This window comes from Nothobranchius furzeri, chromosome 9 (assembly GCF_043380555.1).
Source record: "Nothobranchius furzeri strain GRZ-AD chromosome 9, NfurGRZ-RIMD1, whole genome shotgun sequence".
NCBI classification, from domain to species: Eukaryota; Metazoa; Chordata; class Actinopteri; order Cyprinodontiformes; family Nothobranchiidae; genus Nothobranchius; species Nothobranchius furzeri.
Genome location: NC_091749.1, coordinates 43,697,212 through 43,723,692, shown reverse-complemented (window position 1 = coordinate 43,723,692; position 26,481 = coordinate 43,697,212). Strand labels below are relative to the sequence as shown.

At 41.6% G+C, this 26,481-nt stretch overlaps 2 protein-coding genes and 1 long non-coding RNA gene across 4 annotated transcripts in view; 1 reads left to right on the top strand and 2 right to left on the bottom strand.

Annotated features, from left to right (window-relative positions):
* Window positions 1-1,872, top strand: part of LOC107376890 (zinc finger BED domain-containing protein 4-like) — a 4,570-nt gene extending 2,698 nt beyond the window's left edge. The window contains exon 3 of the mRNA XM_054748965.2: window positions 94-1,872. Coding sequence (XP_054604940.2) covers window positions 94-583 — 490 coding nt within the window. The 3' untranslated portion in view covers window positions 584-1,872. The remainder of the gene's footprint in view (window positions 1-93) is intronic.
* LOC107381742 (E3 SUMO-protein ligase PIAS1) overlaps window positions 1-26,481 on the bottom strand; it is an 88,936-nt gene that overhangs the window by 58,171 nt on the left and 4,284 nt on the right. The window lies entirely within an intron of this gene.
* Window positions 1,348-26,481, bottom strand: LOC139071785 (uncharacterized). Its single transcript, XR_011521603.1, has 2 exons — window positions 25,282-26,481; window positions 1,348-23,777 (listed from the first exon to the last, which is right to left on the bottom strand). It is a non-coding gene; the product is annotated as an uncharacterized lncRNA (long non-coding RNA).

Here is a 26,481-nt window from a genome sequence, read left to right as displayed (position 1 = left end):
TATTACATTAATATAACATTTCCTCAGCTGAACTGTTGTGTTATACAGTGTCTTGCCTAACATTTTTTTTTAATTGTTACATTTATCTTGTAGATATTTCACAAAGTCAGACCACCTGAGGTTTGCTAAAGATTCCCTCATCCAGGAGGTGATGAAGATGGAGGAGAACAGGGTTGCCAGTGAAGAACCAGAGGCAGCAGAGCCTGTGAGCAAGGCACCTCGTCAAGGAGCAGGAAGCAGCCTTGGCAGCATCTTAGATGAGATCTTAGAAGAGCGTCAGCCAGAGGCCCAATCTGTGAGTACCACATCAGCAGATGTCCAGGTACGGATCTACCTTTCGGAACAAACCATCCCTAGGAAAAGCAATCCTCTAGACTACTGGAAAACACATGCTACACAGTTCCCTTCACTGGCTGCTGTTGCAACCAAATTTCTTTGTGCCCCCTGCACCTCAGTGGACAGTGAGAGACTCTTTAGTGCAGTGTCAAACATTCTTGATGAGAATAGGAATCGGCTCTCCCCCGACAAGTTAGAGATGCTGATTTTCCTCAAAAAAAACATGCACTTTATTTGGGAGCCTTAGAGTAAAAGTTGAGCTCCATGTAGAGCACATGGAAGAGGTGATTTACCAGTTCTTTGCAATTTGACGTTGATGTTTTATTCTTGAATGGTGTTAAGTTCGTGCACCACTTTGATTAGGCATATCTTTTGTTCGTTTTAATAAACAAGTCAGTCTAAAGGCCTAAGATGTATTTTATTTTGTTACCTGACTGAATTATGCAACTACCTCTTAGAGGTGGAGGTAAGCACTTTAATTTAACTTCTATTATTGTGTTGAGTAATTTTACAAACCTTTTCTACTTTTCTATAAAAACAAATTTGTTTACATATTGTTGCACCACTGATAAGCTACAAAGATATAATGTTGTTTACTTGGTTTGAAGTGCTGCTGCACTAACAAAATGTTTCTACTTATGGTATCATGTTGGATGCCGTCATATAAATAATAATAAAAAAAAACCTAACAGGTTAATTTGGGTGCAGTCTCCCTTTTTTCTTGCTATTTTATTGTATTGCTGAAGTATCGGATCGGGACTCGGTATCGGCAGATACTCAAAATCAAATGACTCGGAATCGGATCGGGAGCCAAAAAATGTGATCGGAACATCCCTAGCAAAAAGCCAATATGCAAAAGGGAACATGCTCTCTACTCACACACACACACACACACACACACACACACACACACACACACACACACACACACACACAGCACTCTGAAATACACAATTCACACTGATTGTATCTGTCAGTTGATGCATGTGCAAAACCTCCGATATGATGATAAGCCACGGGATGATCATATGACATTTTCTGCATGTCTATGTGAAAACCTGTAAAAGTATCTGAGAAATGTTCTTCATTTAAGGACCTGCCGCTGATCCCACATAAAATGAGTTTTCATAATGATTATTTTCACTGATTGAAAGGTTGAAATTACCTGTTAAATATTTAGCTTTCAAAGCCAAAAAGCTTAGATATCTCTTTTTGTTTCACTGCCTGAGGTGCCTAAGAACACCACAAGTATTATTTCTCCTCTGATGACGACATGGAGAAGTAACGCAGTGAAACACAAGCCAGAACACACCTGGCTACTGACTCAAACTGGAAGCCTTCAGCGATATCCTAAATGTACACCTTAAATTCTCCAGAAAACATTTACAGCTATTTCAGGTGGTGAGTTTGTCACAGAGGATGAAAACCTCAGAATGGTATTTAGAGCTCAAACTACAATCAATTATCTAAAACAAACACTCCAGTTATATCTTTATGTGACAGTCTCTGGAGATCATGATGTAACAGATGTTGCCAGACACCCTGCCTAATAAGAAAAGTGTGACCAAACCCAGTTAGACCTTAGCTTTCATGTAAATATCTAATAATACCATAGACATATTTTAATTCTGGACACAGCACCACCAATTTCTCTCATCACTCTAAATGAAGTCAAATCTGGGTAGTTCACACCACGGCCATCTTGGCGGTGTCACGTCTTGTGATGCTCAGACGATTCAAAAATGGGAAAAGAGGTGGAGCTGTGAAGGTAGAAGAAGAAGAAGAAGAAGAAGAAGAAGAAGAAGAAGAAGAAGAAGAAGAAGAAGAAGAAGAAGAAGAAGAAGAAGAAGAAGAAGAAGAAGAAGAAGAAGAAGAATCAAGATAAAAATCACGAGGCGCTTCACAAAAACAAAAAAATGTAAACATATAAAAAATAATTTAGAAAATGGTTAGAAATATATTTAAAATAAGCAAAAAAACAGGCAATTGTGATTAAAAAAATGTTAAGAAAGAGAGAGAGTGAATAGGAAAGAGGGAAATCAGTGGACCCTGAGGAAGGTGGAATAGGTGGGGAGAGCAGAATAAAGAGAGAGTGGTGAAGAAGGTCATACTGAAGAGGAAGCAGATAGAGGAGGAAGAGCAGAGGCCCCAGCACAGAACCTTGTGGGACACCATGGGTAAGGGAGGTGGTGGAGGACCTAAATTTGGAGACAGCCACAGAACAGAAAAGGAGCGCTCAGAAAGATAAGAGAACCACTCCAGAGCAGTTCCTGATAGGCCTACCCAGTCTCTGAGCCTCTCCAGTAGCAGGTGATGGTCAACAGTGTCAAAGGCTGCAGTCAGGTCCAGCAGGACCAGAACAGAACAGTCCCCTGCATCACTGTGAGTCAGAAGGTCATTAGAGACCCTAAGAAGAGCTGTTTCAGTAGAATGAGCTCTACGAAAACCTGACTGGAAGCTATCATAGATGTTATGTTCATCAAGTGCAGCTGTGAGTTGTTTAGCCACAACCTTTTCCAAGATCTTGGAGATGAACGGAAGTTTAGAGATGGGTCTGAAGCTGCTATGGAGAGAGGGGTCAAGACTCGTTTTTTTAAGAAGCGGGTGGATTACAGCATTCTTAAAGTAAGCAGGGACCTGACCAGAAACCAGAGAAGCATTAATTATAGAGAGCACGCTGGGACCGATGGACTAAAAAGCAAGCACTTAGCTATAGAAAAGATCTCTTCTTCTTCTTCTTCTTCTTCTTCTTATTTTTCTAATAACAGGTATAAATGAGGTATGGCAAGGTCCAAGTCCGATATGTGATTTACTGTTAAAATCAGGGCTGGGTTGTTAGGAGCAGGGACCAGCTACACATCAGGATGTAGGAGCAGATGCGCATGCTGGTCGTCTATAGAGCTGCAAATGTTTTAATGTGTTCACACCCATTACAACTTTTTTTCTCACTTTGAGTGATCTAGCCATCCTCCTCCTTTAAACTTTGATTGTTCACTGGCTGCTACGCACCGATTAGTGAGTGGATGATGTGCAGAAAGTTTTGCTTTTAAAAGGTTAATGAGGATGTGCTCGCTTCTGGTGCCAGCCCTTAGCAGATGAGTTTGGAACTGCAATTTTTGTCACTTCCGTATTGGCTTCACAGAGTTAAAATAAATACTCCCCCTTAAATAATACTGATAACAATAATAACTTGTTTTCATTATTAGCAGGATTCCTCATTCATAGAATTTACTGTTTATAATAAAATAAAAGGATATGTAAGATTATAGCCTGCGGGACAAAACGTGATGCATTAAGTTAATCTTTTTGCAAGTGGAGAGGAGGCTGTACATTATCTCAATGTCCTTCAAATAGGGATGGGTACCTTTGACATTTGAATCGATCCGGTACTAATTCCCGGTACCTACGAGTCGATACCGGTACTTAACGGTACCAATTTTCGATACTTTTGAGTGTTTATTATTTTAATTCTCTTTTATAATTAAATATATATTTTTCTCAATATATAACCATATTTGGTAAATATCACGATAAATAACATACAAGTTTGTATTTTAACATCGTCCTTGTAGTTTTATAAGCTGATAATTAAACTGAAGCAAACATCTTTACTGTGAACTAAATTTACTGTGTATCTTCATTCCTTTTGCCGTCCTTTTTCATTTGATTTTTCCTACTGGGAAGTTAGAATTTCCGAGGAGAAAGCGAACGCACCATTAGCTGATAACAACGGTGGCAATGGAAGCTAACATATCAAGCTAACGTTATCTTTAACAGTTTATTTAGCTGCTGGAGCAGATTAAAACGATGATGCCTCAAACTTAGATCGTTGTCACTGGTTTTACCTTCACCCAATCACCCGTCGCATTTAGTAAAGTAAAGCCAAACTTTAGAGCGCGTTCATGTTCTTCTAGTCGGAAATTCGGAGTTCCGAGGAGAAAGCGAACGCACCATCAGCGAAACGGAAGCTAACAAATCAAGGTAACGTTATCTTAAACATTTTATTTACCTACTGGAGCAGATTAAGATGAGGATGTCTCACTTAGATCGTTGTCTGTCGCTAGTTTCATCACCCAGTTACCCATCACATTTAGTGAAGTGGACCCAAGCTTTAGCGTGCGTTCTTTCTACCATGCTTGCTCTGTTTACAACGGGCTCGCAGGGACCGGCGACATAACGCTCTTGCGCATGCGCAACTGTCTTGGCAGTACCAAAACGAGGCACCGTTTGAAATGATGTGAATCGGTGTTCGGTCGGTACTATGGAATTCGGTTGGTACCTTAAAAAGTACCGAATTCGGTACTCATCCCTACCTTCAAATGCCTAGATTTGTTTAAACATTCTTAATGTGCATTTGCCTGAAGATCTTGATGTGAAGGATTTTTACACAAAGCTTTGTCCCAATTCACTATCAGGTCAAAAAGTGGTCAGTTAGCCTCATATTTTAGCAGCCCACATTAAAGGTGCCATTGTTCTTGGAAAAAGCCAATCAAGCAAGCTGCAAACTTGTCTGACCCATTTCTTCAGGCTCACCCATAGTCACAGAATCGGACTGTTGTAGAAAATGGTAGAACACCGACTTGTGGCACAGGAACACGTGAAAATCAAGGCAGTTTTTAGCTTTCTTCGCTTATTTTAACTTCAAACTCACGAGCTCAGCTACACTGGCAATCTGTAACAAAAGTTACAGAACATGAACAGAACTCCGTCCTTTGATCATGCTCAAGACGACGTTCGCACACACACACACACACACACACACACACACACACACACACACACACACACACACACACACACATTCTAGTTGAGACTTTGCTGCGTTACCAGACAATAACTCTGTCACCTGAACGTTTACCAACAAGAACAGAGCCAGGCTCTAAATAGAACATATAAAACAACTGCTTATAAGAGATTTATAACAGAACGAGACATTCCGTTGTGACCCTAGGCAGCTCAGCTAGTCGGTTCTGTGCAGAGAACGAGCTCTTCATGTTATGTGCAGTGGGGTGAGAGATGCTCAGAGAAGCAGTTTAATGGATGGGTGATGAGACAGTAATATAGCTCTTTTGTGAGTTCAAACTGTGTTTTTGTCCGTAATCCATTTTTTTTATTCTTTTACACAGCTTAGTGATTGTTTACTAAACTGTGTAAGAAAATAAATAAAAGATGGATTCCAGTAATTTAGCTAGTGGGCCAGGGCTGGATTAGAAGCTTATTCCAGGATAGTGCATTACAGAGGTGATGAAAATTGTTCTTTTTTTTTGGACAAAGCATTTAGTTTATTGGTTGCCACTGGTGTGTGAAGAGAATTTCAAGCATTATGGCAAAAATGTTCTAAAAATCTCAGAATATACTTCTAAGTTCAAAGGTTAGCCACCAGTACATTAGCTGTAACATAATAAATAAATGCAGAGGACTAATGCATGTTTCTTATTAAATAATTTTTTTCATGCTGCACTAATTGGGGGTAAAAAAAGATTTCTCTAAACTCATCTCGTCTTGTCTTCTTCCGCCTATCCGAGTCCGAGTCGCGGGGGCAGCATCCCAACTAGGGAGTTCCAGACCGTCCTCTCCCCGACCACCTCCACAACTTCTCTAAACTCTACAATTAGAAATAATCTGATCTGGTCTATCTGAAAGCTTACCGTCTCCAACATTGTCCCTGATGTCTCCTTGAGCTTCTGCACTAGCACAATCACAGGATGGTCACAATTTACAAACAACTTAGTTCTTGAATGTGGTTTTAGTAGTACATGTATATTTGTAATGCAATGGTTGAATCTAAAAAGTTGTAATAACAATAGTAAACAATGAAACAAGTAATGGTTTCAACACACAGGTCACCCAAGACAGATAAGTAGTGCAAAGATCACCTAAACAAACCCATAACTCATCCAGAACATCTGCAGATGTGTTTAACTGGTGCCGTAGCATCAGGTGGTTTCCAGAAACCATCAAGCAGCAATAAGCAAGACTACTACTACTACTTGTTTGTAAGTAAAAAATAAAAACCATATCTGCAACATTTTAGCTGGTTTCAGGAAGTGAAGAGTAATGCAGCTTATTTTTCATCCTGAGAAGCTGGGAGAGGGTGATGCTAACAGTGCCAAGCAGTTTGTGTAAAGCTTCTGCAGGGTGTGTGTGTGTGTGTGTGTGTGTGTGTGTGTGTGTGTGTGTGTGTGTGTGTGTGTGTGTGTGTGTGTGTGGGGGGGGGGGTGGATGGGGGTGGTGGAGGGATAAGTTGTATGCTACCTGGCCATTATATAAAGCTCCTACTCTCCGCTACAGGGCTGAGTACTGAGCGCCAGCTCCCTCCCCATCCTCCTCCCCTCTTTGTCCTCCCATCCCCCCACCTCTTAGCCTTCCAGCTCCACTGACTCAGGCTTAACTATGAAATGCCTCTGCCTGTTGTGTTCTTTCCCTCCTGCCTCTGTAGCACCAAAATCACTCTGCACACTGTGGGGCAAACAAAGGGAATGCTTGGTAACTAAGATGTAGATGAGGGCAGTCCTTCCTGTAGCAGAATCAGATCAGGCAGCCCAGCTGGACTTAATTCAGAAAGATGTCTAATCAAACCCTGCTCCACCACACCTCGGGCTATGAGGTCTAGTCCCAGCTTGCCACAGGCAGATCGAGATCTAAAATGAGTTGCATTTGAAGTTGAGGAGCAGCACAAGTTGCAGAAAAGGGCGTTTCTGCTCCATGACCAGAAAAGTGCATGCCTATAGTGCTGCTAGCAACCAAATAACAGTTTACTGTGAGGAAGGACGCAGCTAAGCTAAGCTAACAAAAAAAAAAAAAAACATCAACAAGCACAACCAAAACACTTGTCTCATTATGTCTCATCAAAGTAACATAACGGGAGTTCTAAAGCTCAGAATGAAGAGATCTGCCACCTAAATCCCATCACATTGCTCTGGTGAGTAAATGAGGAGCAACAGAAGACACCAAGGAGTTGTACTCGCACCCTTTTAATCCTTCTGAGATGGCAGTCGACAGATGTCAAGATGAAGAGGAATAGTAGAGCCAGTAGCAGGAGACTTTAGGCTGTGCATGACCACAGATGCCTTTTATCTTGAGAGTAACTGCTTTGATGTTGGGCTTCATCTCCAGACTGCAGTTATGTTTCTGTGCTCTTGCCATGAGCTTCATTCAGAGGAAGATGATGAGTGCAACTTCCTCTTCCCCCTCCATAGATATCAGCAAAAATAATAATTTTTTAATAATCTATTTTGTTTCATCTTCTGATAACTGTTCCCATTTTAAATTTAAATTGCAAACACAGTGTTATGGCTGGTGCCATTTATGTTTTTATTTCCTTTCTTACTCCTCTGTTTTCATCCTTCTTGTGTGAGAGGAGCTGTTTTGCAGCACATGGCTTCTCCCACACCTGTCGGCTCCACACTGAAGTCCCAACTGGTGACAATGACAATCAGCAGCTGAATGAGGACTAACTGCATAAAAGCCACCCAGCCCTCATCATCAAGGAGCTAAAGGCTGGACATGTGGTCTCTGCCCTGTTGGCTCCTCGACATGCTTTTGTTTTAATCTCTTTTAGCTAATTTGTGTCTTAAAAGTGCAGGTGTTTCCCTGATTTGAACATTAATGTTCTTGTGTGTGCAGGTGGTTCCCTGATATGAACATTAATTCGGTGTGCAGGGGTTTCCCTGATTCGTAGTTATATTGGCTAAGTAGAGTTTATTTTGTTTTACCATTTTAGTTGCCGCCGATTAGTTAACTTTTAAACACCCGAGCATGCGTCCTCCATGTTACCCCAGGCCCCCTAGACAGCCTGGGGCGTAACACACAGAAATGTGTTATCTTATAAGTCTCCTTAGCAACTTTTCCCACAATAATAAAGAAAATGTCTAAAAGCATTAAATATGACCATTATTTAACCATCTAAAATGATTTAGGAGTTCAGTCAGCAGTAATATAATATGACACCTTGTTCCCAGGGCTGCAGGACTTTGAGCACCCCATGTGAAGGCTACAAAAATAATAACCTGTATGTGAGCAGACAGGGTGCATCTAATTGGTCACTGTGCACAGCAGCTGGCAGCTCTAATGCAGATTCACATGGAAAGCAACACCTACTAGGATTTCAATATATATTCAGTAAAGGATAGGGCTGGCTGTGATAGCTGGATAAAGCAGCCCCAAGAGACTCACCCCTTCCAGGTGTCTTCTAATAAGTCACCAATAAAATGTAATGTTGTGATTTGAATAAAACCACATTTTTGCCATCTAATTCAGACTGATGCAGTGAAATATGCAACAGATTTGCCCAAATAAAAACCTTGTTGGTGTCCTTATGTTTATTATGTTTATGTTTATTTATTTGGCAGACACTTTTATCCAAAGCGACGTACAATTTTTTTAACTTGTAGGGCATGTTGTGATCTGTAGGGGAAACCGGAGTACCCGGAGGAAACCCACGCATGCATGGGGAGAACATACAACTCCACGCAGAAAGGCCACAGCTGAGTTTCGAGCCTGCAACCTGGTGGAGTATTACAGTTCTTGTGTTAACCTGACTGCTTCACTTCCCAGGACAGTTCTGTCTCACCTGTGAAAATCAAAGATGTGGAGAATCCTCCCAAAGTTTCCACCAATCAAAAATAAAAAGTTTCTCCAGCCGTGCTAATCAGACAATGTGACCCACCACACCCCGGGAGTCAAATACAATCTCTCTCTCCCTCTTTTGTAGCAGTCTACATGATTATCAGCATCGCTCGTGCAAAACAAAATTGGATTGTAAGTATCGGCACAAAGGGAGAGAAGTGAGAATGGAGAAATGCCAATTTCATGTCATTAGGGCTGCAAAAAATATCAAATAAATCAGTGTGAACAACATCAATATTGCGGACAAACCGCTTAGAGGACAACAAATGACGGCCTAAAATATTTTCAACAATCATACATTCACATGCCCAATCAGACGGAGTATCACAGTCTGAGATGCTACAGAGTTTTGAACTTCATCATGACAAAAGAGAAAGAGAAGAACCCCACAGTAACCCGACAGGGACACAGCATGTCTTCCTTAATGCTGCAGAAAGGTTTAAATCACAGGTTTGCTAGGGCGGGCTGATCATTTTACAAAGTCACACAGATTACTAGAGTGATACTGTGATGACACAGTTAGGGATAAATTATATGACTCTGTAATGTTTTCACAGTGGCTACTAGACTTTCTAGCCTAGAAATCTAGATCAACCGTAGCAGCAGCAAAAGAGTTGGCTCTGCAGGTCGGTCTAGCCACTCTCCACTGTAGCCACAGCAGGTCTATCACTGGCATGGCTACGTTTAGACTGTGCCAATCACAGCGCTCTACATTTGTAGAAAGACACTGAGCAGCCTAAGCACCAATACAGCAGAGCATTTTTTTTTTTTACGATGACGTTAGCGTTGTGACAGTGGAAAAAAACTAAAGATGGCGTTGACTCAGAAATGGTGTTTGTTTGAAACAGCTTTGGCAACAACTTTGGACGATTTAGACTTGGGCTTTTCTTTGAGAAATGAGCAATAGAGGTATTTAAGTCCCAGTGGTGTCCAACTGCATGTGGAGACAAAGACAAAGATAGATGAAGCCCCTACAACAGAGCTCTTTCTATCAGTCGTGGCCAGGCTTGGGCTTGGGCAAAGTCCATGGCCGTTTCTTCCTATGTGCAACCTATGCTGTTGCATAGGGTCCCCAAACCACTAGGGGCCCCCAAAGCAGCTGCGGTTGTGTCGATGGCGACACAAACTGGCTTTTATACTTTACCGTAACTCTTCAACAGTTTGCGCAATCAACAGATTCTGAAAGCAGAGACGATGTACTTTCCAGTATACAATACATTACGGTAATGTTACGCAAGTCCCTGCCCGAGAACCAGGAAATAAACAGTCTGCCATGTGCCGTGCTTAGAGAGGAGGAATTGTTTTGGACGCGTATTTTCAACTTCTATCTCTTCTACTGGTGTAAATAATAATTATTTTCAGTAAATTTCTTACTTTGTTTTTACTTAGTAATTTTAGATTTAGTCATATTTGACATTGCTTTGCCGTTTTTTGCACTCGTTCGGTCACCTATAGTTTTGTCTTTTTTCAGCTGCATTTTTCCCTGAGGCTTTGTATTATTTTATATGTTAGATTTGTTTTTGTAAATAAACCAGAAACCAGAAAACCTTCTAGAAAGAGAAAACTTCCCCCAAAAGTTGTTGATGAGGAGCAAGATGAGCCCACATTGTTTTCCATCCCAAATGCAGTAAGTATCTCTGCACTAAACACATTCCAGTTTCTGTTGTCTAGTATTTCTGCTAATACTATTTCTATACTATTATACTATTACTGCTACTTCCAGGAAAACAAAAGGTCCATGTACATCTGTGGTTTAGGATTCAGGTGTGGATGAAGATGATGTGCCATCACAGCTGCAGTAAGTTTAGCCACAGTTCAAATATATTTCTAGCTTTACTTCTGTATTTTTTATTTTTTTACAGTTTTCATTTTCTAGTATTTAATGCTTGAGTATGTTTTATAAAATCTGATGTATTTATAATTTTAGAGATTCTTCTGATGAAGAGCCATCCACCATCACCAGCAATATGTAATGTCAGAGACAGGATGCTGTTGAAGATGCTCCACATCTTCTGGACTCCTGGACAACAAAGTCAGACCCAGGTGCTGCCGACCCACGACACCCACGAACCCCTGGCTATCAGCCACCTCTCACCACCAGCTCCACAAACAAATCAGCAACAAGCAGCAGAAGCAGGCCGTGAAACATCAACAATTTCAGGAGCAGCAGTGTGCACAGGATGAAAACCCTCCAGTGATCTCCACTCAAGGTCACAACCCTGTCCCCTGGACCAGTGGAAAAGGAATGGACAAGCACAGAGGGCAGGTCAGGGGTGAAACAGGTACGCTCTGTGCAAAAAACTAAATAAATAAAAATAAAACACTCCCTGGATGTGCAAAGAGGGCAAGAAATAGTTTAGTCTGCAGCAGGACAAGAACTGCTCCGCAGAATACCACAACAGCTAAAAACACCTGAAAACTGACAAGACAATATCTACAGAAACTCAGACACTGAAAGTTGTACATGTAAATAAATTAATACAAGGTTGTAATTAGGGCTGAAACAATTCCTCGAGTACCTTGAATAATTCAAGTACAAAAAAGCCTCGAGTCAAATTCTCTGCCTCGAGGCTTCGTTTAATTCATGTTTAATTAATTCACGGCTTTGCAATCGCCCAGGGTCATGTTTCACCCGGATAGAAATAAGTGACGCACATACACACTGCACTACACTGGGTGTGTCCGAATCCACGGGAAGGATGCTTGTAAGAGTGCATTTTGAGGTCGATGACGTCACAGCGCAGCGACAAGTACTGTCCGAATACCAAGAATACTCATTCTCGCGTCCTCAAATGAGTCCTCGCTCCGCCCACATTTCGAGGACGGGTCTGTTGTATCCTCACAGAACAAGGCTATCCCAGCATGCTTTGCACGCCAGCTGTGGATTTTCAACAGGAAGAGAAAATGGGGAGAGCTACAAAGTTTTAAACGTAAGTTTGTTAAAAACTAGCCGTAGAAACCTAAAAAGCTTAAAGCGGTTCAGTTTATAGACATTTTTCGTTTGTATATTTGTTTTTTAAATTACATTTTAGGCAGAAATCAGTCAGAACTAGTTTGTATCGCAGGTCCCAGTTATTCCCGTGTGTGTGTTTGTGTGTGTGGGTGGGTGTATGTGTGTGTGTGGGTGTGTGGGTGGGTGGGTGTATGTGTGTGTGTGGCGAATTAAACTTGTCATTTGTTTTAGGGACAACAGAGCAAAGAAGCGTTTTTATTAAGCTTAGAGGTGAAGAGTGAAGCTGTTTACACACAACCACAGAAGTTCTCCTGTGAAAAGTAGTTTTACATTCAGGGATTTACACAGCTGACACATTTTAATGAAGTAAAAATTGTTTCTGTGAAGAATATAATTTTTATCTTCTCGTGTGGATAAATGTAAAAAAGTGTTTATTGCCTTTTTGTCACGTGTGATCTCTGATTTTCTCTGTAGGACTGCAGGTGTCCAGGGTCAGGAGAGGCTTTACCTGTTGGTCATCCTGGGAGAGAGGCCTTCTACTGTCATCATGTTAATGTTATTTAGCTTTTTGTTTGATATTTGAACACATTTATTAAAACAAATACTAACTGATAACTCTTTCTGGTCATTGATTTTATCACCGGTTTTATTATTATAGATGTTTTTGAACATGTTACAGAAAATGAAAAGATGGCAAGGAGACAAGATTATTTATAATAGGTTAAATTTATTTACGGATCAAAACCAGTATGGACCAGTTATGTACGGTTAAAGCAGGATTAACCTGAGTGACTCTTCCTGGATCATTAATTTAAACTGAGTGAGCAGGAAGTCTTTATCAGTGCAGCTGGATCTGCTGCAGGAGGATCCAGGCGTGGATGGAGGGTTGGAGCTGGACGTTTCTGGCCAGAGGAACATCATACAGGACAGTCTGCAGAGAGCTTTGGGACACTTCCTCTCACTGTCCACTCCATCGTCCATCTACAGGGCCTGCTGGGCTGGCTCAGACGACGGCTGTTACATCTCTGTGAATGACTTGCCTGTTAACAATAGTGGTGGTCTGCTGGTACCTCCTGCAGGACAGAGCACCACTGACCTCCTCCACACACATCTTCCTCACGCTCATCCTCCAGACCCACAACTTCACCAGCACAGAGGCAGATGTTCAGCACAGTGCATGCTGACTTGTAATAGATTAAAAGAGGTTTTTTTTATAGAAAAATGTAAAACAAAACATAACCTGCAGTACACTGGTTCTGTTCAGTTTAAAGAAAAGCAGCAGGGAAAACTACAGAGAATTTACATTTTTATGACAGATCTAATCATTATTAGGCATAAGTTGAATAAACAAATGCATATTGAAAACACTTCAATGCTATTTGATTAAAAAGCCTGTTTTTTTAAACGTTTTACCCTCATTTGATGCAAAATAAGTTCTAAGGTCCAATTTATATTAGAAAACATCCAACTGCATTCAACATTTATAATGCATTTGGTTTATATGAATTACCTACATGATAACACTCTGTAGTAATGTGTTGTGTACGTTTAACAAGTTCATTCTGTAGCTTAAAACATACATGAAACCATCTAAAGTTAACATGTAAGTCCTGAAAGCTTCTAGAATAAACAAAGTTACTTTACCTGAAAACGGTTGTGAACAAACACTGCTGATGGACGTGAAGCTGTTGTAGCTCCTTAATATTCCTGCTCGATTTTCGCTAGCTTTAGCATTTTTCCTTTGCGTGTAGCTGCCGCCACAGCTGTGACGGGACCTACGGGCCACCGTAGAGGTGAAGGCTAGACTGTCCGAATTCAGAGCCGCTGAGTTCCGGTCTTAGGTCGGGCGGACACTGTGCGACTTTTTCACTTTTTTGAGCCGATTTTCCACTCGTGCGAGAATCCACGAGATCGGGGCGAGTTTTGCGCTGAGCGTCGTGTAGTGTACAGGGGGTTACGAGAGGCGATTAACACCACGTGACCAGCTACCGATCAGCAATCGTGAGCTCGCACGGACTTCTGGCGTGTTTAATATTTTGCTCGTCCCTCATGAGGGTATCGCACTGTTGAAGCGGCGCTGCGAGCAGCTGCGACCCAAAATGTATCAGAACCGCTCACGGCGCACGCGCAATCCTGCATCAACACCGCTCGCCCGCTATTTCCCTAATAACACGTTGTTCGTTTTAATTTCTACACGTTTTTTTACTCACAAAGATTGTCAAGAAAGCGTGTTTGTCATGTTCATGTCAAATTAAACTGATCACAAAACACAGAGTTACTTTCTTTATTTCGTTTTCCTCATCCAACCCCCATAAATCCCTGTGTGCCCTCCTGCAGCACTCCCGAAGGACAACAGGCAAAACAAGACAAAAAAGTCTGACTTGTTGTTTAAAAACGGCTATTTTTAGCATATTTTTAGGGCCGACGTGTTACTACCAGACGTACAGTGTGAGCAGTCAGATCGCATCCGAGAACTGGGTCGTGCAGTGTGAGCGCATGACTCGTGAGATCTGCCCTGCGAGGAAGTCGTACAGTTTGAGCTGAAGCTGAGGCCTAGTCCACATGTAGCCGGGTTTTTTTAAAAACGAATATCCACCCCTCCAAAAACTTGCATCCACACCACCTCGTTTTAAAAAAAAAAACTCTGTCCACACGTACCCAGATAAATACGTTGTTAAGGACATGCCAGACCTGTAGGCGGCAGTACTTGGAGCAGCCAGGTGCCGGGCAATAACCGTTCTTAACCTCGTCCTTCGTCTGTGGTCTTCCGCAAGGAACAGTAATTCCGCTTGCAAAAACAAACAAGCAAAAAGCGCTTGGACAATTGATAAAGCGAGCGCAGCTCTGAGGGCATCCATGCTGTCGGCTAGTGTAAACACAGGTCGCACACGTGATGTCAGCATTTTTCTGTCACGGAAAGTGACGTTGCGGACCTTAAAACTCCGGTTTTGTCTGTCCACACGCAGACACCCAAAACGGAGAAAACGCAGATCTTCACTTTGGCCGGAGTTTTTAAAAAGATCCGTTTTCGTGTGGATGACAGGCCAAAACGTAGAAAAATATCTACGTTTTGGCAGATCCCCGGCTACGTGTGGACAGGGCCTGAGTGCTACGAGTGAAAATGTCGCACAGTGTCCGCCCAGCTTTAGCGGTATAGCAAGGACCCGGCCTTGCTAGCCCGGCGAGGACCCGTACTCGTAAGCATCCAGCACGTGGATTCGGACACACCCACTGCACACGTGAGTATCAAATGTAACGTGGACCCTGATGGAGTGCGAAAAGGACAGGAAATGTCAAATGTGTGGGTCCATTTTTCACTTCGTCAGGCAGAAAACGTAGTCCAGTGCAAATACTGTAAAATGGATTTAGCCTACCACAACACCCCATCCTCCATGCTGCAGCACCTGACCAGGAAACATCCACATGTAAATGTCACTTCTGCAAGCGGACTCGGAGCTCCGCTATATATTCTGCGGACACTGTGCGACTTCTTCGTTTGTAGCACTCAGATTCAGCTCACACTGTGTGTCTGGTAGCAACACGTCGGACCTAAAAATGTGCTAAAAATAGCAGTTTTTACACAACACATCAGACTTTTTACTGCGTTATTGATGTCTGTTGTCCCTCGGGATTGCTGCAGGAGGACACAGGTGTTTATGAGAGTGGTGGAGGAATACGAAAGAAAGTAAATAAATGTTTTGTGATCCGTATAATTTGACACAACCACGGCAAGCATGCTTTCTCGACAATCCTTGTTATTGTGTGAAAAAAAGATGTAGAAATTAAAACGGACGTGTGTTAATAGGGAAATAGCTGGCGAGCCATGTTTGCGCATGCGCCGTGAGCAGTGTTGCCAACTGTTTTTGACTGAAAGTAGCTGAAGTTCCCCCCAAAAGTCGCTAGATGTCGCCAGATGATGACACGTGCTAATTTACATATTGATGATGTCATCACGCCACATTGGCATTCATTTTCCCCATAGCATCTAAAAGATATATATATATATATACATATAGGTCTAAAAGGGAGGAAAATAACAAGCTATGTTATGTGTTAAAGTTATTAATTAGTATGATTAAAATGGCCCAAATTGCTTTGATATGTACAATAAATTCCAAAACTACCAATAAAGTGGCATTAAGACAGATATGGTGTGGTGATCCAAACAGTTCTGTTGTAGGATATAACTCAGACCTGCTGCTCTCCTCATTCTCACAGACATTTTCCTAAAAAGCAGTTTTTTTACACCTCATAGTTTCTCAACTTCTCTGTTGTGTATTCTCTCCCTCGTGATAATAACGGTGCACCGAGCAAAAGGGAGCGGGTGTCTCATAGTATAACCATCCCTGTGTCACTGAAGGAAATTCAGATGAGCCACAGAGCTGCGTGTGTAAACGGGATGGTAGTTGAAACTCCCGTTGACTTTATTTGCCAAATGCAGGAAAAGCCAAAGTGTCTGACGGCTGCAGAACCAGAGATCGCAGGTTGACGCCTGCGCCATCTCTAGTAGAAGCGTGCGCCTGCAGCAGCAGCAGACATAAATCGGCGGTCTCCAGCTCTGCAAATGTACCTTTGTTTTCGGCGAATCAGCCCGGCCGAAAACGGTTTATGATTGGTCAGTCCTCATGCACATGTGCAGATTATCGTTCTCTTTCCTTACTCCCAGAAGAACGGTTCAGAGTGCAAATGGCTTCTTTGTTGCTAATCTGTAGGGAATATCTACAAGAAAGTTCTACAGAAAGTAGCAACGGGTCCTGAGAAATCTCGCTAGGTTTGTCGCTAGGTGCTTTTTGAAAAAAAAAAAAGTTGTTGAGGGAGGTCAAAAAGTCGTTAGGAACAGCGACAAAGTCGCTGAGTTGGCAACACTGGCCGTGAGCGGTTCTGGTGCTGTTTGGGCAGCAGCCGCTCGCAGCGCTACTTCAACAGGTATCCTCCTAGTTTTTGTCTGAAGTTTTGAAAACTAATTTTGAATAAAACGAAGAATAACTGGCAATTGCTTGCTCATTTTAAGAGGTCTTTCATATTTTATAACATGTTATTTGATTTAATGGTTTACAAACGCAAAAGGGTCATTTATTAGAGTACTCGATTACAAAAATATTCGATAGCTGCAGCCCTAGTTGTAATACATGTTATGCTTGATCTCTGCTATTTCAGATTTTTGTTCATGTACATTTAAATTTTCTATTCAGAATTTTCTGAAGAAAAATCAAATGCGTTTTTATTACAGTTATAACACACTGTTTTGGTTTAAAATCCCAATTATAAACCACACACCAGCTTTAAATGTTAATAGCCCAATAAAACCTGAGTTATACTTAAAATAATTACATCTCAGACCATCAGAAAGATTGTGATCTTGACCACTGTCTTGATACAGGAATCTTTAATAAATTGTCGTACTTGTTCACATGCACTTAGCCTCTTTATTATGGATGTATGATGTGAACACCCCTCCCAGTGTGGAGGTCTGCCCTCTGACTGCTTTCTAGTTTTCATTAGTTAGTTATATTTCTTGAGTGAGTGTTTAATTTTAATACTGTACCATGTTTAGTTTGCAATTTGTGACAATTCATGGTGAGTTTGTAGATCAGTTGCAGTTTGTCAAAATAAGGGGGCCCAGAACATTATCTTGCATAGGGCCCCCACAATGCTAGAAATGGCCCTGTTGGGCGGTATCACAGTATTACCGTATACAACCGGTGTTAAAAAAATAGCAATGTGTCAGTTCCAATACCATCATGAAAATAACAGTTCACGTAGGAGACGAGGATTGAAAAAATAAAAATAAATTAAAAAGTAAAGTAGAGGTAATTTAATGTAACGGATATGTGGTTGAATTTTCAGTTTTACTGAAATAGTTTAAAATGTTTTGTCCAAATTTTAGAGATGTTCCATAAAGTTTCGGAATGTGATGTCATCACGTGACAGCGCCGAGACGTGCTGAGAGAAAAATGGCAGCTCACGCACCAGCTGACTTGGTGTGTAAAAAGAACACAACTTTTGCAGCTTGGGAGTATTTTGAGTTTGAAGCTAACTCAAAAGGAGAGCGGAAAATACTGATGAGGTAATTTGTGCAAACAAAAGATGACAGCAAAAGATCGACGCAGGCCTCGTCGGCACAGCAGAGCAGCAAGCCGTAGCTGAAATTGCAGACTTCCGTGTGGAGCCTGTTTTCAAAAGAGACAACAGCGCGCTTTTCTGGTGGAAATATGCTTCCAGCCTTCCCTAGATGATGTGACTAGCCTCAAAGTACCCGTATGTTGGTGCCACAAGCTCATCGAAGTGGGTTTTGGTTCACAACGTCCTAGGTTGAAGCTGGAAAAGGTAAACATGCTGGTTTTTAGGGCTGCACAATATATCGAAAAATTATCGTCATCGGAATAACAGGACGTGCGATAGGCCCATCGAAAAGCACGTCAAAAACGGCGATAAATGTTTGGTTCAAACATTTCCATCCGTGTCATACATCAGCTTTTTGTAAACCAGCGGAAGTATTATTTGACCAATCAAATGTAGCCCTTCTGATATGCGGCCAATCAAATGGGTCTGTTCACGTAATACGCCCGCCCCCTACGTAGACCCTTAGGATGGAAAGCATCACCCGAACTGAGATAGCGGCGCCATTCCCTTGTTCGTCATGCTGACTCAGAGCAACGAACGCACCTTGTGCTGATGTTTCTGGATTCAGCGCTGCTTTCAAACGTGAACGTGAGTCCGCTCGGTGTCGTTAATCATTTTTACCGGGCTGACTCAGACACGTGCCGGTGAACCAACCCACCTTCATGTCGCTAGTGTTAGCCCCAGGCTCCGGTTAGCTTCCAGCTAAAAGGCTACAGCACTCTCCTCCCAGTCCCACCCTGCTAAAGAGGGCCTGGAAAAGTTCCCCCACACATCAAAGTGATTTTTCATTTATGAGCTTTTTTTTTAACCTTGTTAATCAGGATAGTTGATTTGCTGCTGCACATAAACTGTCAGTCAGAAGCTCTGCTAGCCGGTTATCTTAGTTCAATTTGTTAGCTTGTTATCAGAATCATAGTTGCAGTTTCATCATCTGAGCTGCTTTTTAAGATCTAGGCAAACTTGTTCAATTTGGGGTTAAAACCAAAAGTTTTCACATATTTTCCATGTAGTTTTTTTGCCGGTTCCTCTTCTGAAAGGTAAACAATTGTTTTTCTCTTTCCCTCAGAAAATCGTAATATTCTCCTAGTTTGGCCCAGCACAGATCACTTCCCAAATGCAGCAACAGCCTTATGTCATATCCACATAAGTGGAGAAAACGTTCAGTAGCAATGAGAGAATTTGCTGTTGCATTTAAGTGATGTTAACTATTATTTAACATTTAAAATATTTATTCAAAAAACCCTGGTAAGGGATGTTTTTCTGTATTTGGAGCATCAGAAAAAGTTTTATGGTGGTGGTGATGTTTTAAAGTCACTGAGAAACTGCATGCATGCAGTTTGTTGTTTTGCTGCTAATACAGCAGCAGGTGCAGCTGCATACTTTAGCAATAAAAATGTTATGTTGTAATGGAATTCATGCATTAGTTTTTGTTTGCTTTGAACCCAGAGTAGACGTCACACCCCAGACGACATCAACACAGCAAACTTTAGTATTTGTTCATTTATCGTGAGTAATATCGATAGTGCAATATTAAGCACTGTTATCGAATATCGCAGGTTTTCTTAATATCGTGCAGCCCTACTGGTTTTACAGGCAAACAATCTTTTTATAAGCTGCTTTTGAAAAAGTAAATATTGTGTGTAGGGATGCACTGATACCGATACTGGTATCGGTATCCTAGCATCGGTTAACTTTTACCATTAACTTATCTTTATCGGTAAAAGTTAACCGATGCTAGGAACGATACCAACATAGATGCCTGAATGTGGCTTCCCTGTAACTTGTCATTCCTGTTCACCAAATATTTTAGTTTTGTGATCATTTCTATTAATATACAGGGCTTCCCCCAGCGCTTTATAAGCCTGGTGGCCCACCAGGCTTTGCTTGGCGACCCGCCAGGCTAAGCGTCATGCCCCGTCCCCCTCCCCGACCCTACCGTGTCCGCTGACACGAACGGCGCAATGAAACTAGAGCCCTCCATCAGCTGATACTAGTGAGAAACAGCAGCGGATCATGCGCAACCCCCCCACCCCCGCTCTCACAGAGGAGCGCTGCGGGACGGAGCGGGATATTATTTTTAACATTCATATAGCCAATACTGTGTGACTGAGGCATTTTTTTTTTACTCTTGGCAAGAAAAACACACGACTGATTGGATTTGACACATTTTTTTGTCCTATGAGAAAAAATAAATGAGGAATTCTAGGAAATCTAAGCGTGAACATCACATGTAATTAGAGTAAAAAGTGAGAAGATGCTTTTAGAGTCTGGCTAATTACAGAAATACCTTTTATATGATAAATAAACACAATCAGCAATAAAAAATAAATATGTAATATTTCCACTAATTTAATTGGAGAGACTAAGCTGAGATAAGACTAAACAGCAAAGACGAGTCTAATCACCACCTTTATCTCAGCAGACCTCAGCCTGAATATGTAACTAATTACATAAAGATGGTAATAAATCTGTGGGCCTCTTTGATTGTGGGCTGTGGGGTGAAGAGTTTGAGGCTCTAAGCATAATAATCTTGTTTTCTTACAAATGCGGAGGAATTTTCCGCTCCCAGCAGGATGCTTCTTAAAGAAGAAAGCGTGTTTGGTGACTCAGTCTGTTCGGCGGCACCCCCCAGGATTCAGGTCACTGGAGAGGCTACGGCGGCTCTGGAGTCAATAAAAACATCTTTCCCAGTAATCTTCAATTTCCCAGTGATTACTTCATCACATCTGACATCAAGCTGTAGATGTTACAAGGAGACATTACAGGAATGAGAGGAAGCAGCTTTCTAGGAAACATTCCTGACATTTGCATCCCTCGCTCATCGTGCTGCTTTGATACAGAGGAAAAGCTGTGATGTATTCACTAATATAAAATCTTAACTGTTGTCCTTTACTCATCAGCTCCAATTGGTGGGTTAAAAACTTATGTACTTTACGTTTGCATCATCTACAGTGGGGTCTGCGTCTGACACACGACACCATGCTTTTCCATCAGAGCGCGTCCACCTGCAGCTGAATGCAGCTGAAAAATCCAAAACCATATTTTATATTTCACAAACATCTTACGACAATGCATGGCTAGTATGACTACTAGTTGCACAATGCTGCAGGTAGAGAGATTTCAAAGTGAGCCTCTTGCAAATTCTAAGCATGAAGGAATAGCCTACGATGAACACATTATTTATTTATTTATTTATTCCTCTTAACTCACATCAGAACAGCTACATTTGAATATTTAAAGTCATAAAAAATGTACCAGAAGAAATCTCTCTCTCTCTCGTCCAGTTGGAAACACACACAATTGAGCTCCAAACTACTGCCTACCCATGTCCGTCTCAAACGTGACACGTTTCCATGGCAACGGGACTGTGTAAGTAAATCACCACAGGAGTTAAGAAAAGCTCCATCTCTGCAAAAACCACACAAAAGTGGATGACTGCAGACAGCGTGCGCTCTTGCGGGGCAAAAAGAAGTCTGACAATAATGGAGCTTAAACGGCGGTTTGACTGAGCAGAACGTGTAGGACATACATCACACTGACTGAGGGGACAAAGCATGTCCGTCCAACAGGTTACCTTCTTTGAAGACCCGAGATCAGAGACGAGCATCACCTGCTTTGATGCTAAACATCTCTGACATTATTGTAACAGAAGAAACGTGAAACTGGTTTACGTCTCAACTCTGCTCATCCAATTTTCACATTTCCAGCCTTTTCATTTTTAAATGATGCTGTGAAAATCCTCAGAGCTACACTTTAAAACCCACAGCTCTAAATACCCCAGCATACAGTAAAACAGTCATCATCCCCTCTGAACATGGACTTGTGCTCAAACTGGAAATTAACAGCAGCTTTAATGACTACGGCAATAGGAGAAATAGGCAGGTGCTGAAAGGATGTGAGGAAGGAGAGGAGAGGGCCTGTATCATTAGGGATTAACCTAGCCAGAGGCTCTACAAATAGACTGTCTCCACCTATAAGCCGCCAGCACATAGACAGTCATTTGTATTGCCAGGTTGCTGCAGCAGCAGCTCCAGAAAAGAGAGAAGACAGTTCAAAGAGGCTGAGGCAGATCGGGACTCTTCTCAAGCGAAATGCAATGCAACAGGACGCGTTTGGAGGGTTTGGCAACATCAGAGGCTTTCACAGGCATAGATTTTATCTGGGATGACTGTGCTGCTGCTTTATCCACTCATTCAATGAGTAAAGTATAATAAAACGCAGCCTGAGGCATTCCTGCACAAAACGCACAACAGCACAAGCCTATATGCACTAATGGGCCAAAACCACTTTCATCTAATGTCTCTTTATTCATGTTATTTGCTCAGCAGGGTTCCTAATTGAGCAGAATAGAAGTTTTTTAAATCTTGTTTAGTGTGGGATAAACGATGCCATCAATTACAAATAACAAATCACTGCCACAATGCAGGAAAGCTTAATATTTGTACATTAATGCTACATATGTAAATACAAAGACTATAAAGCTCTGGCCATCTCAGATAGATCGTTATCGATCTACTACTAATGTCTGGATACTAAGGCTCCACTTTTAAAACACACACACACACACTGGTGAAGTGGTATTTGTGTGTTTTGTTGGTGTATCTTTAGCTTTCCTAAGAAATCAGCGTGAATAATTTGAGAAAGAATGTGATTCATTTAAATGATATTTTGCTATGATGGGAGGCAGAACAAAGCAAACAGGTGTTTACACACATTAATAAACCTCTTCCTTAATATTCATGCGCTTTGCTCTTAAACTACTTTATCACAGCTGTATGTTTGCACAACTGGAAGCTGCAGAGCTCAACATCACAGCCAGGTTTGTGCTGCAGCAGCTAACTACAACACAACACGATGCAGAGAAATAAGACTCCTTCGCCTATTTAAAAACCCAACGTTTCACCTCACACAAGTGTGATTTTGGAAGATTAACAGAAGCTCACAAATGTGTTCAGTGTTCTCTGAAATCTACAGAAATGAAAGGGATAAATCATTGTCTGTCCCTTAACTTAGTTTAGTAAACATGTCTGTTCTTATGAGCAGTAATCCCTTATTGATGGATTAGTTTTACTTTTATAAAACAGCTCAAAACTCCAGGAGAATACATTTTTATTAAATGACATAAAACATAATCCATCAGCAATGTCAAGTCAGTCAAAGGCTGCTTCAAACAGCTTAAAGCTTTCAAGAAAATTACCTTCAGATTTTTCTGAGATGCAATCTGACAACAGTTTGTGACAATTCTAACTGGTGTTTCCAGCAAACAGGTCTAAAGGTTCCACATCATGCTACTTTAAACTTTTGAGAGCAAAGGTATTAGGCACAATATATGATAAAATGATGCCATTTATCTTAAATATGAGTTTTTTTTCGTCAGTCTGAATTTATAACCGGAAATGAAACAGCCTGTTTCAGTGAAGCTCCGTCGACGCCCGCTCCGACAAAACGAAACTACAACAGCATCTTAGGCAAGTCCACTGCTGTATTACCTTTCATCTGGTTTAGCCATGTGCTGACATGAGCGCAACTCCCGGTGGTGTCGACTCGGCAGTAATTTATTTAGCCAGCTGAAGCAGATTTTATTTGTTTAAATTTTAGTTTTATTGATTATTGATTAAAGTTCTCTTCTGCCTCTTGGAGGGTGCAGACACTTTTATTTTCTCTTCCCTTATTTCCACAAGGCTCTTTGTCCTGTATGCCAGTCTCCACAGCGCTTCTCTGCATTGCTTCTGAAAATCTGGAAATTATTAAAATATGGATCAGTCAGTTGGACTTTCAACGCAATTGACAAAATTTTTTCAACGAGATCGGAGGAAGGGGCTCCTACGTGTCTAGATGGAACGCACCCGGTTGGGCATATTTTGGATTCCTAGAAGAAGTGGAATGTAATATGCCTTTCCCAGCTTTCTGTTGAGGACACCGAAGATGTACGGATTTTCGCAGTTTTGATTTACGGATTTCTGCTTTTGGCGTGGATGGTTATCTGGTATATCGGAAATTTAAGGAGTTTTCGGGGGCGTTTACCCCAAGATTCCACTACCTCTGCTCCGCTCCGCCCCCGCCTTCCGCAGCCGCTTGCTTCCGAACTCAATTTTTACTGGTACCCGCTCTACAACGGCTCCACTCCGATGCGGAGACCTGAGGTGCGCAAACAGGCATGCGCGGGATTTTTGAGATCTTGCAATACAGTCCGAGCAATAAATGCGGGAGTTAGATCCAAACACCCGTTGTGTGGGAGAAGCATCGAAATGAACTGTTTAATCTGCCCATCATTTGTGTTGAGACATCAGCAGTGTTTGGATCAACAAAGTGTGACTACTTTGATAGTGGAAACTGTATTTATGGCTTACTTTTGTGCATTTAAAGTTCAGCCACCATTGATAGTTATTAAAAGTTGTTAAACCTGTGCATATGAAACAAAAAACGCTTTTTGTTATCGATTTATTGTGAAATAACGGAAGTTGTGCTTGCTCCTTTTCCTGTTGGGCGGTTGTGATTTCTATCCATTGACTGCGGAGGTGCTCCGGCGTCTGGCAAAAATAGAATCGATCCTATTTTTGCCGGATGGTGGAACGGCGGGCGGCGCACCGCGTCGCACGGCCGCAGTAGTGGAACAGCTCTGATTGACTACAACGGGACCGATTTTGCTGCGGAGTTCGTGCCGGAGCGGAGGTAGTGGAATTTTGGGGTTAGAGTGCTTCATGAACTCAGGGAGGGAGTTTACCGTGCTGTGAACACAGACTCATACAACTGTCGAGATGAATCGCAAGCTTGAGATTTTGGCTGCGATTCCAGCTTTGACACAAAAAGTGGACATCATTATGGATAGAATGGTCCCAGCCCGGTGTGGAAGAGTTTTAACACCATTATTTGGCTTTTTAGAGGATTTGAGACCAACAGAACTGTAAGGCAGGGATTTATCTCTGCCTGTCCCCAAACAAATCATCTTATCAGAATCTGGTGCCCTTGAGTCTTCAGTCTGAGGCTGATGAGTAAATTCCCCACAGAGGGAGTATGGACAGACGCTGTGAAACCCTGCCCCCTCAGTGTGGTTGGAACTGTAACTATGGAACTGTATGGGAGTCAATACATCCTCCAACCTGCCTCCCTCCCTTCTCTGAACGGAAGTAACGAGTGCACTGATGCTGCGGCTCTCTCTGAAGCAAGGAGTGTTCCCAGCCCCTCCCCCCGCCTCGCAGAGACTCGTGTTTGTGAAATGTCTGAAGTTTTGTGCTGCTTACACATGTTGACATGGTTTTATTGCATAGCAAAGCTGCCTCCTGTCTGGGATAGGGAGCCTAAGTCTCCTCCCTTTCTGGTTGGCTCCTGGGTCCTCGGAAGAACAAAAAAAATGAATGGAAGTCAACGGGGCTAAAAGAGCTATTTTCTAATCTGCTTTGCCTTACACCCTAGATCGCACATATGTTATACCTATATTTAAATGAAAAGTGATGAAGTGTTTCAACCACACCTGTCACATACTTTTGAGATTTATCAGCTTGTAAAAGTTCGTAACTTGCATGACTACAAATCAGATGTTAGTACATTGCATATATAACGTCACATCTCTCCCCTAGCATAGCTGCTGCTTACCAAATGGCCAGATTTATGATGGTTCTTCACTCCTGAAGGAAGGATTAGAAGTTTGCTGAACTTACAGCCATTTTTCCTTTGTTTTTCTTCGTGTCTGGTTCAATGACGTCACTTTCGTGAAGCACATTTGTAGTCCTGGACATATTTTCACACAAAACCTAAAATAACGTTTCTCCCCCAGTCAAAAATAGCACTTTCTTGGTATCAAAATGTGTCTTTAAAATTCATGGACATCATATGTGAAATCCATGGCACATAATAGGGATGTGTATTGGTGAAATTCTGGCGATATGATACGTATCACGATGCAGGGGAGACAATATGATGCATCACGATATATTGCGATACATTCAGCCAGATGATATTAGCGATTTTTTTTATTCTGAATTTATTGTAGGAAAATTCAATGAACAGTCCAAACTGATACGTAACATATTTACCATGAGGTATACCTTACCATACCATACCAATTGTTTTTATAAAGCACCATTTAAAAATAACATGGCAGCTAACCAAAATGCTGTACAAAAAGAGCCAAATGCTCGAACATATCAGCAAAACAAAGTGAAAGCATGGAAATCAGGTAAAATACATAAAGACATAGCATACATAATCAAGGATAAAAATTCATACTAATAACTAACAGAATAAGAGAACAAGTAAAAGGTAACAGCATTATCCAAAGTAAAAAATAATGCAGCGAGTGATGAAACCATTTGAAATAGCACAAATAACCTGCACCATAAAAGAGGGATTTACATTTCAAACAAAGCCCATTGCACACTGCTGCTAACTAGCGATTCAACGTTTGAATTGCACAAAAAGAAAAGAAAATACACTAAGATGAT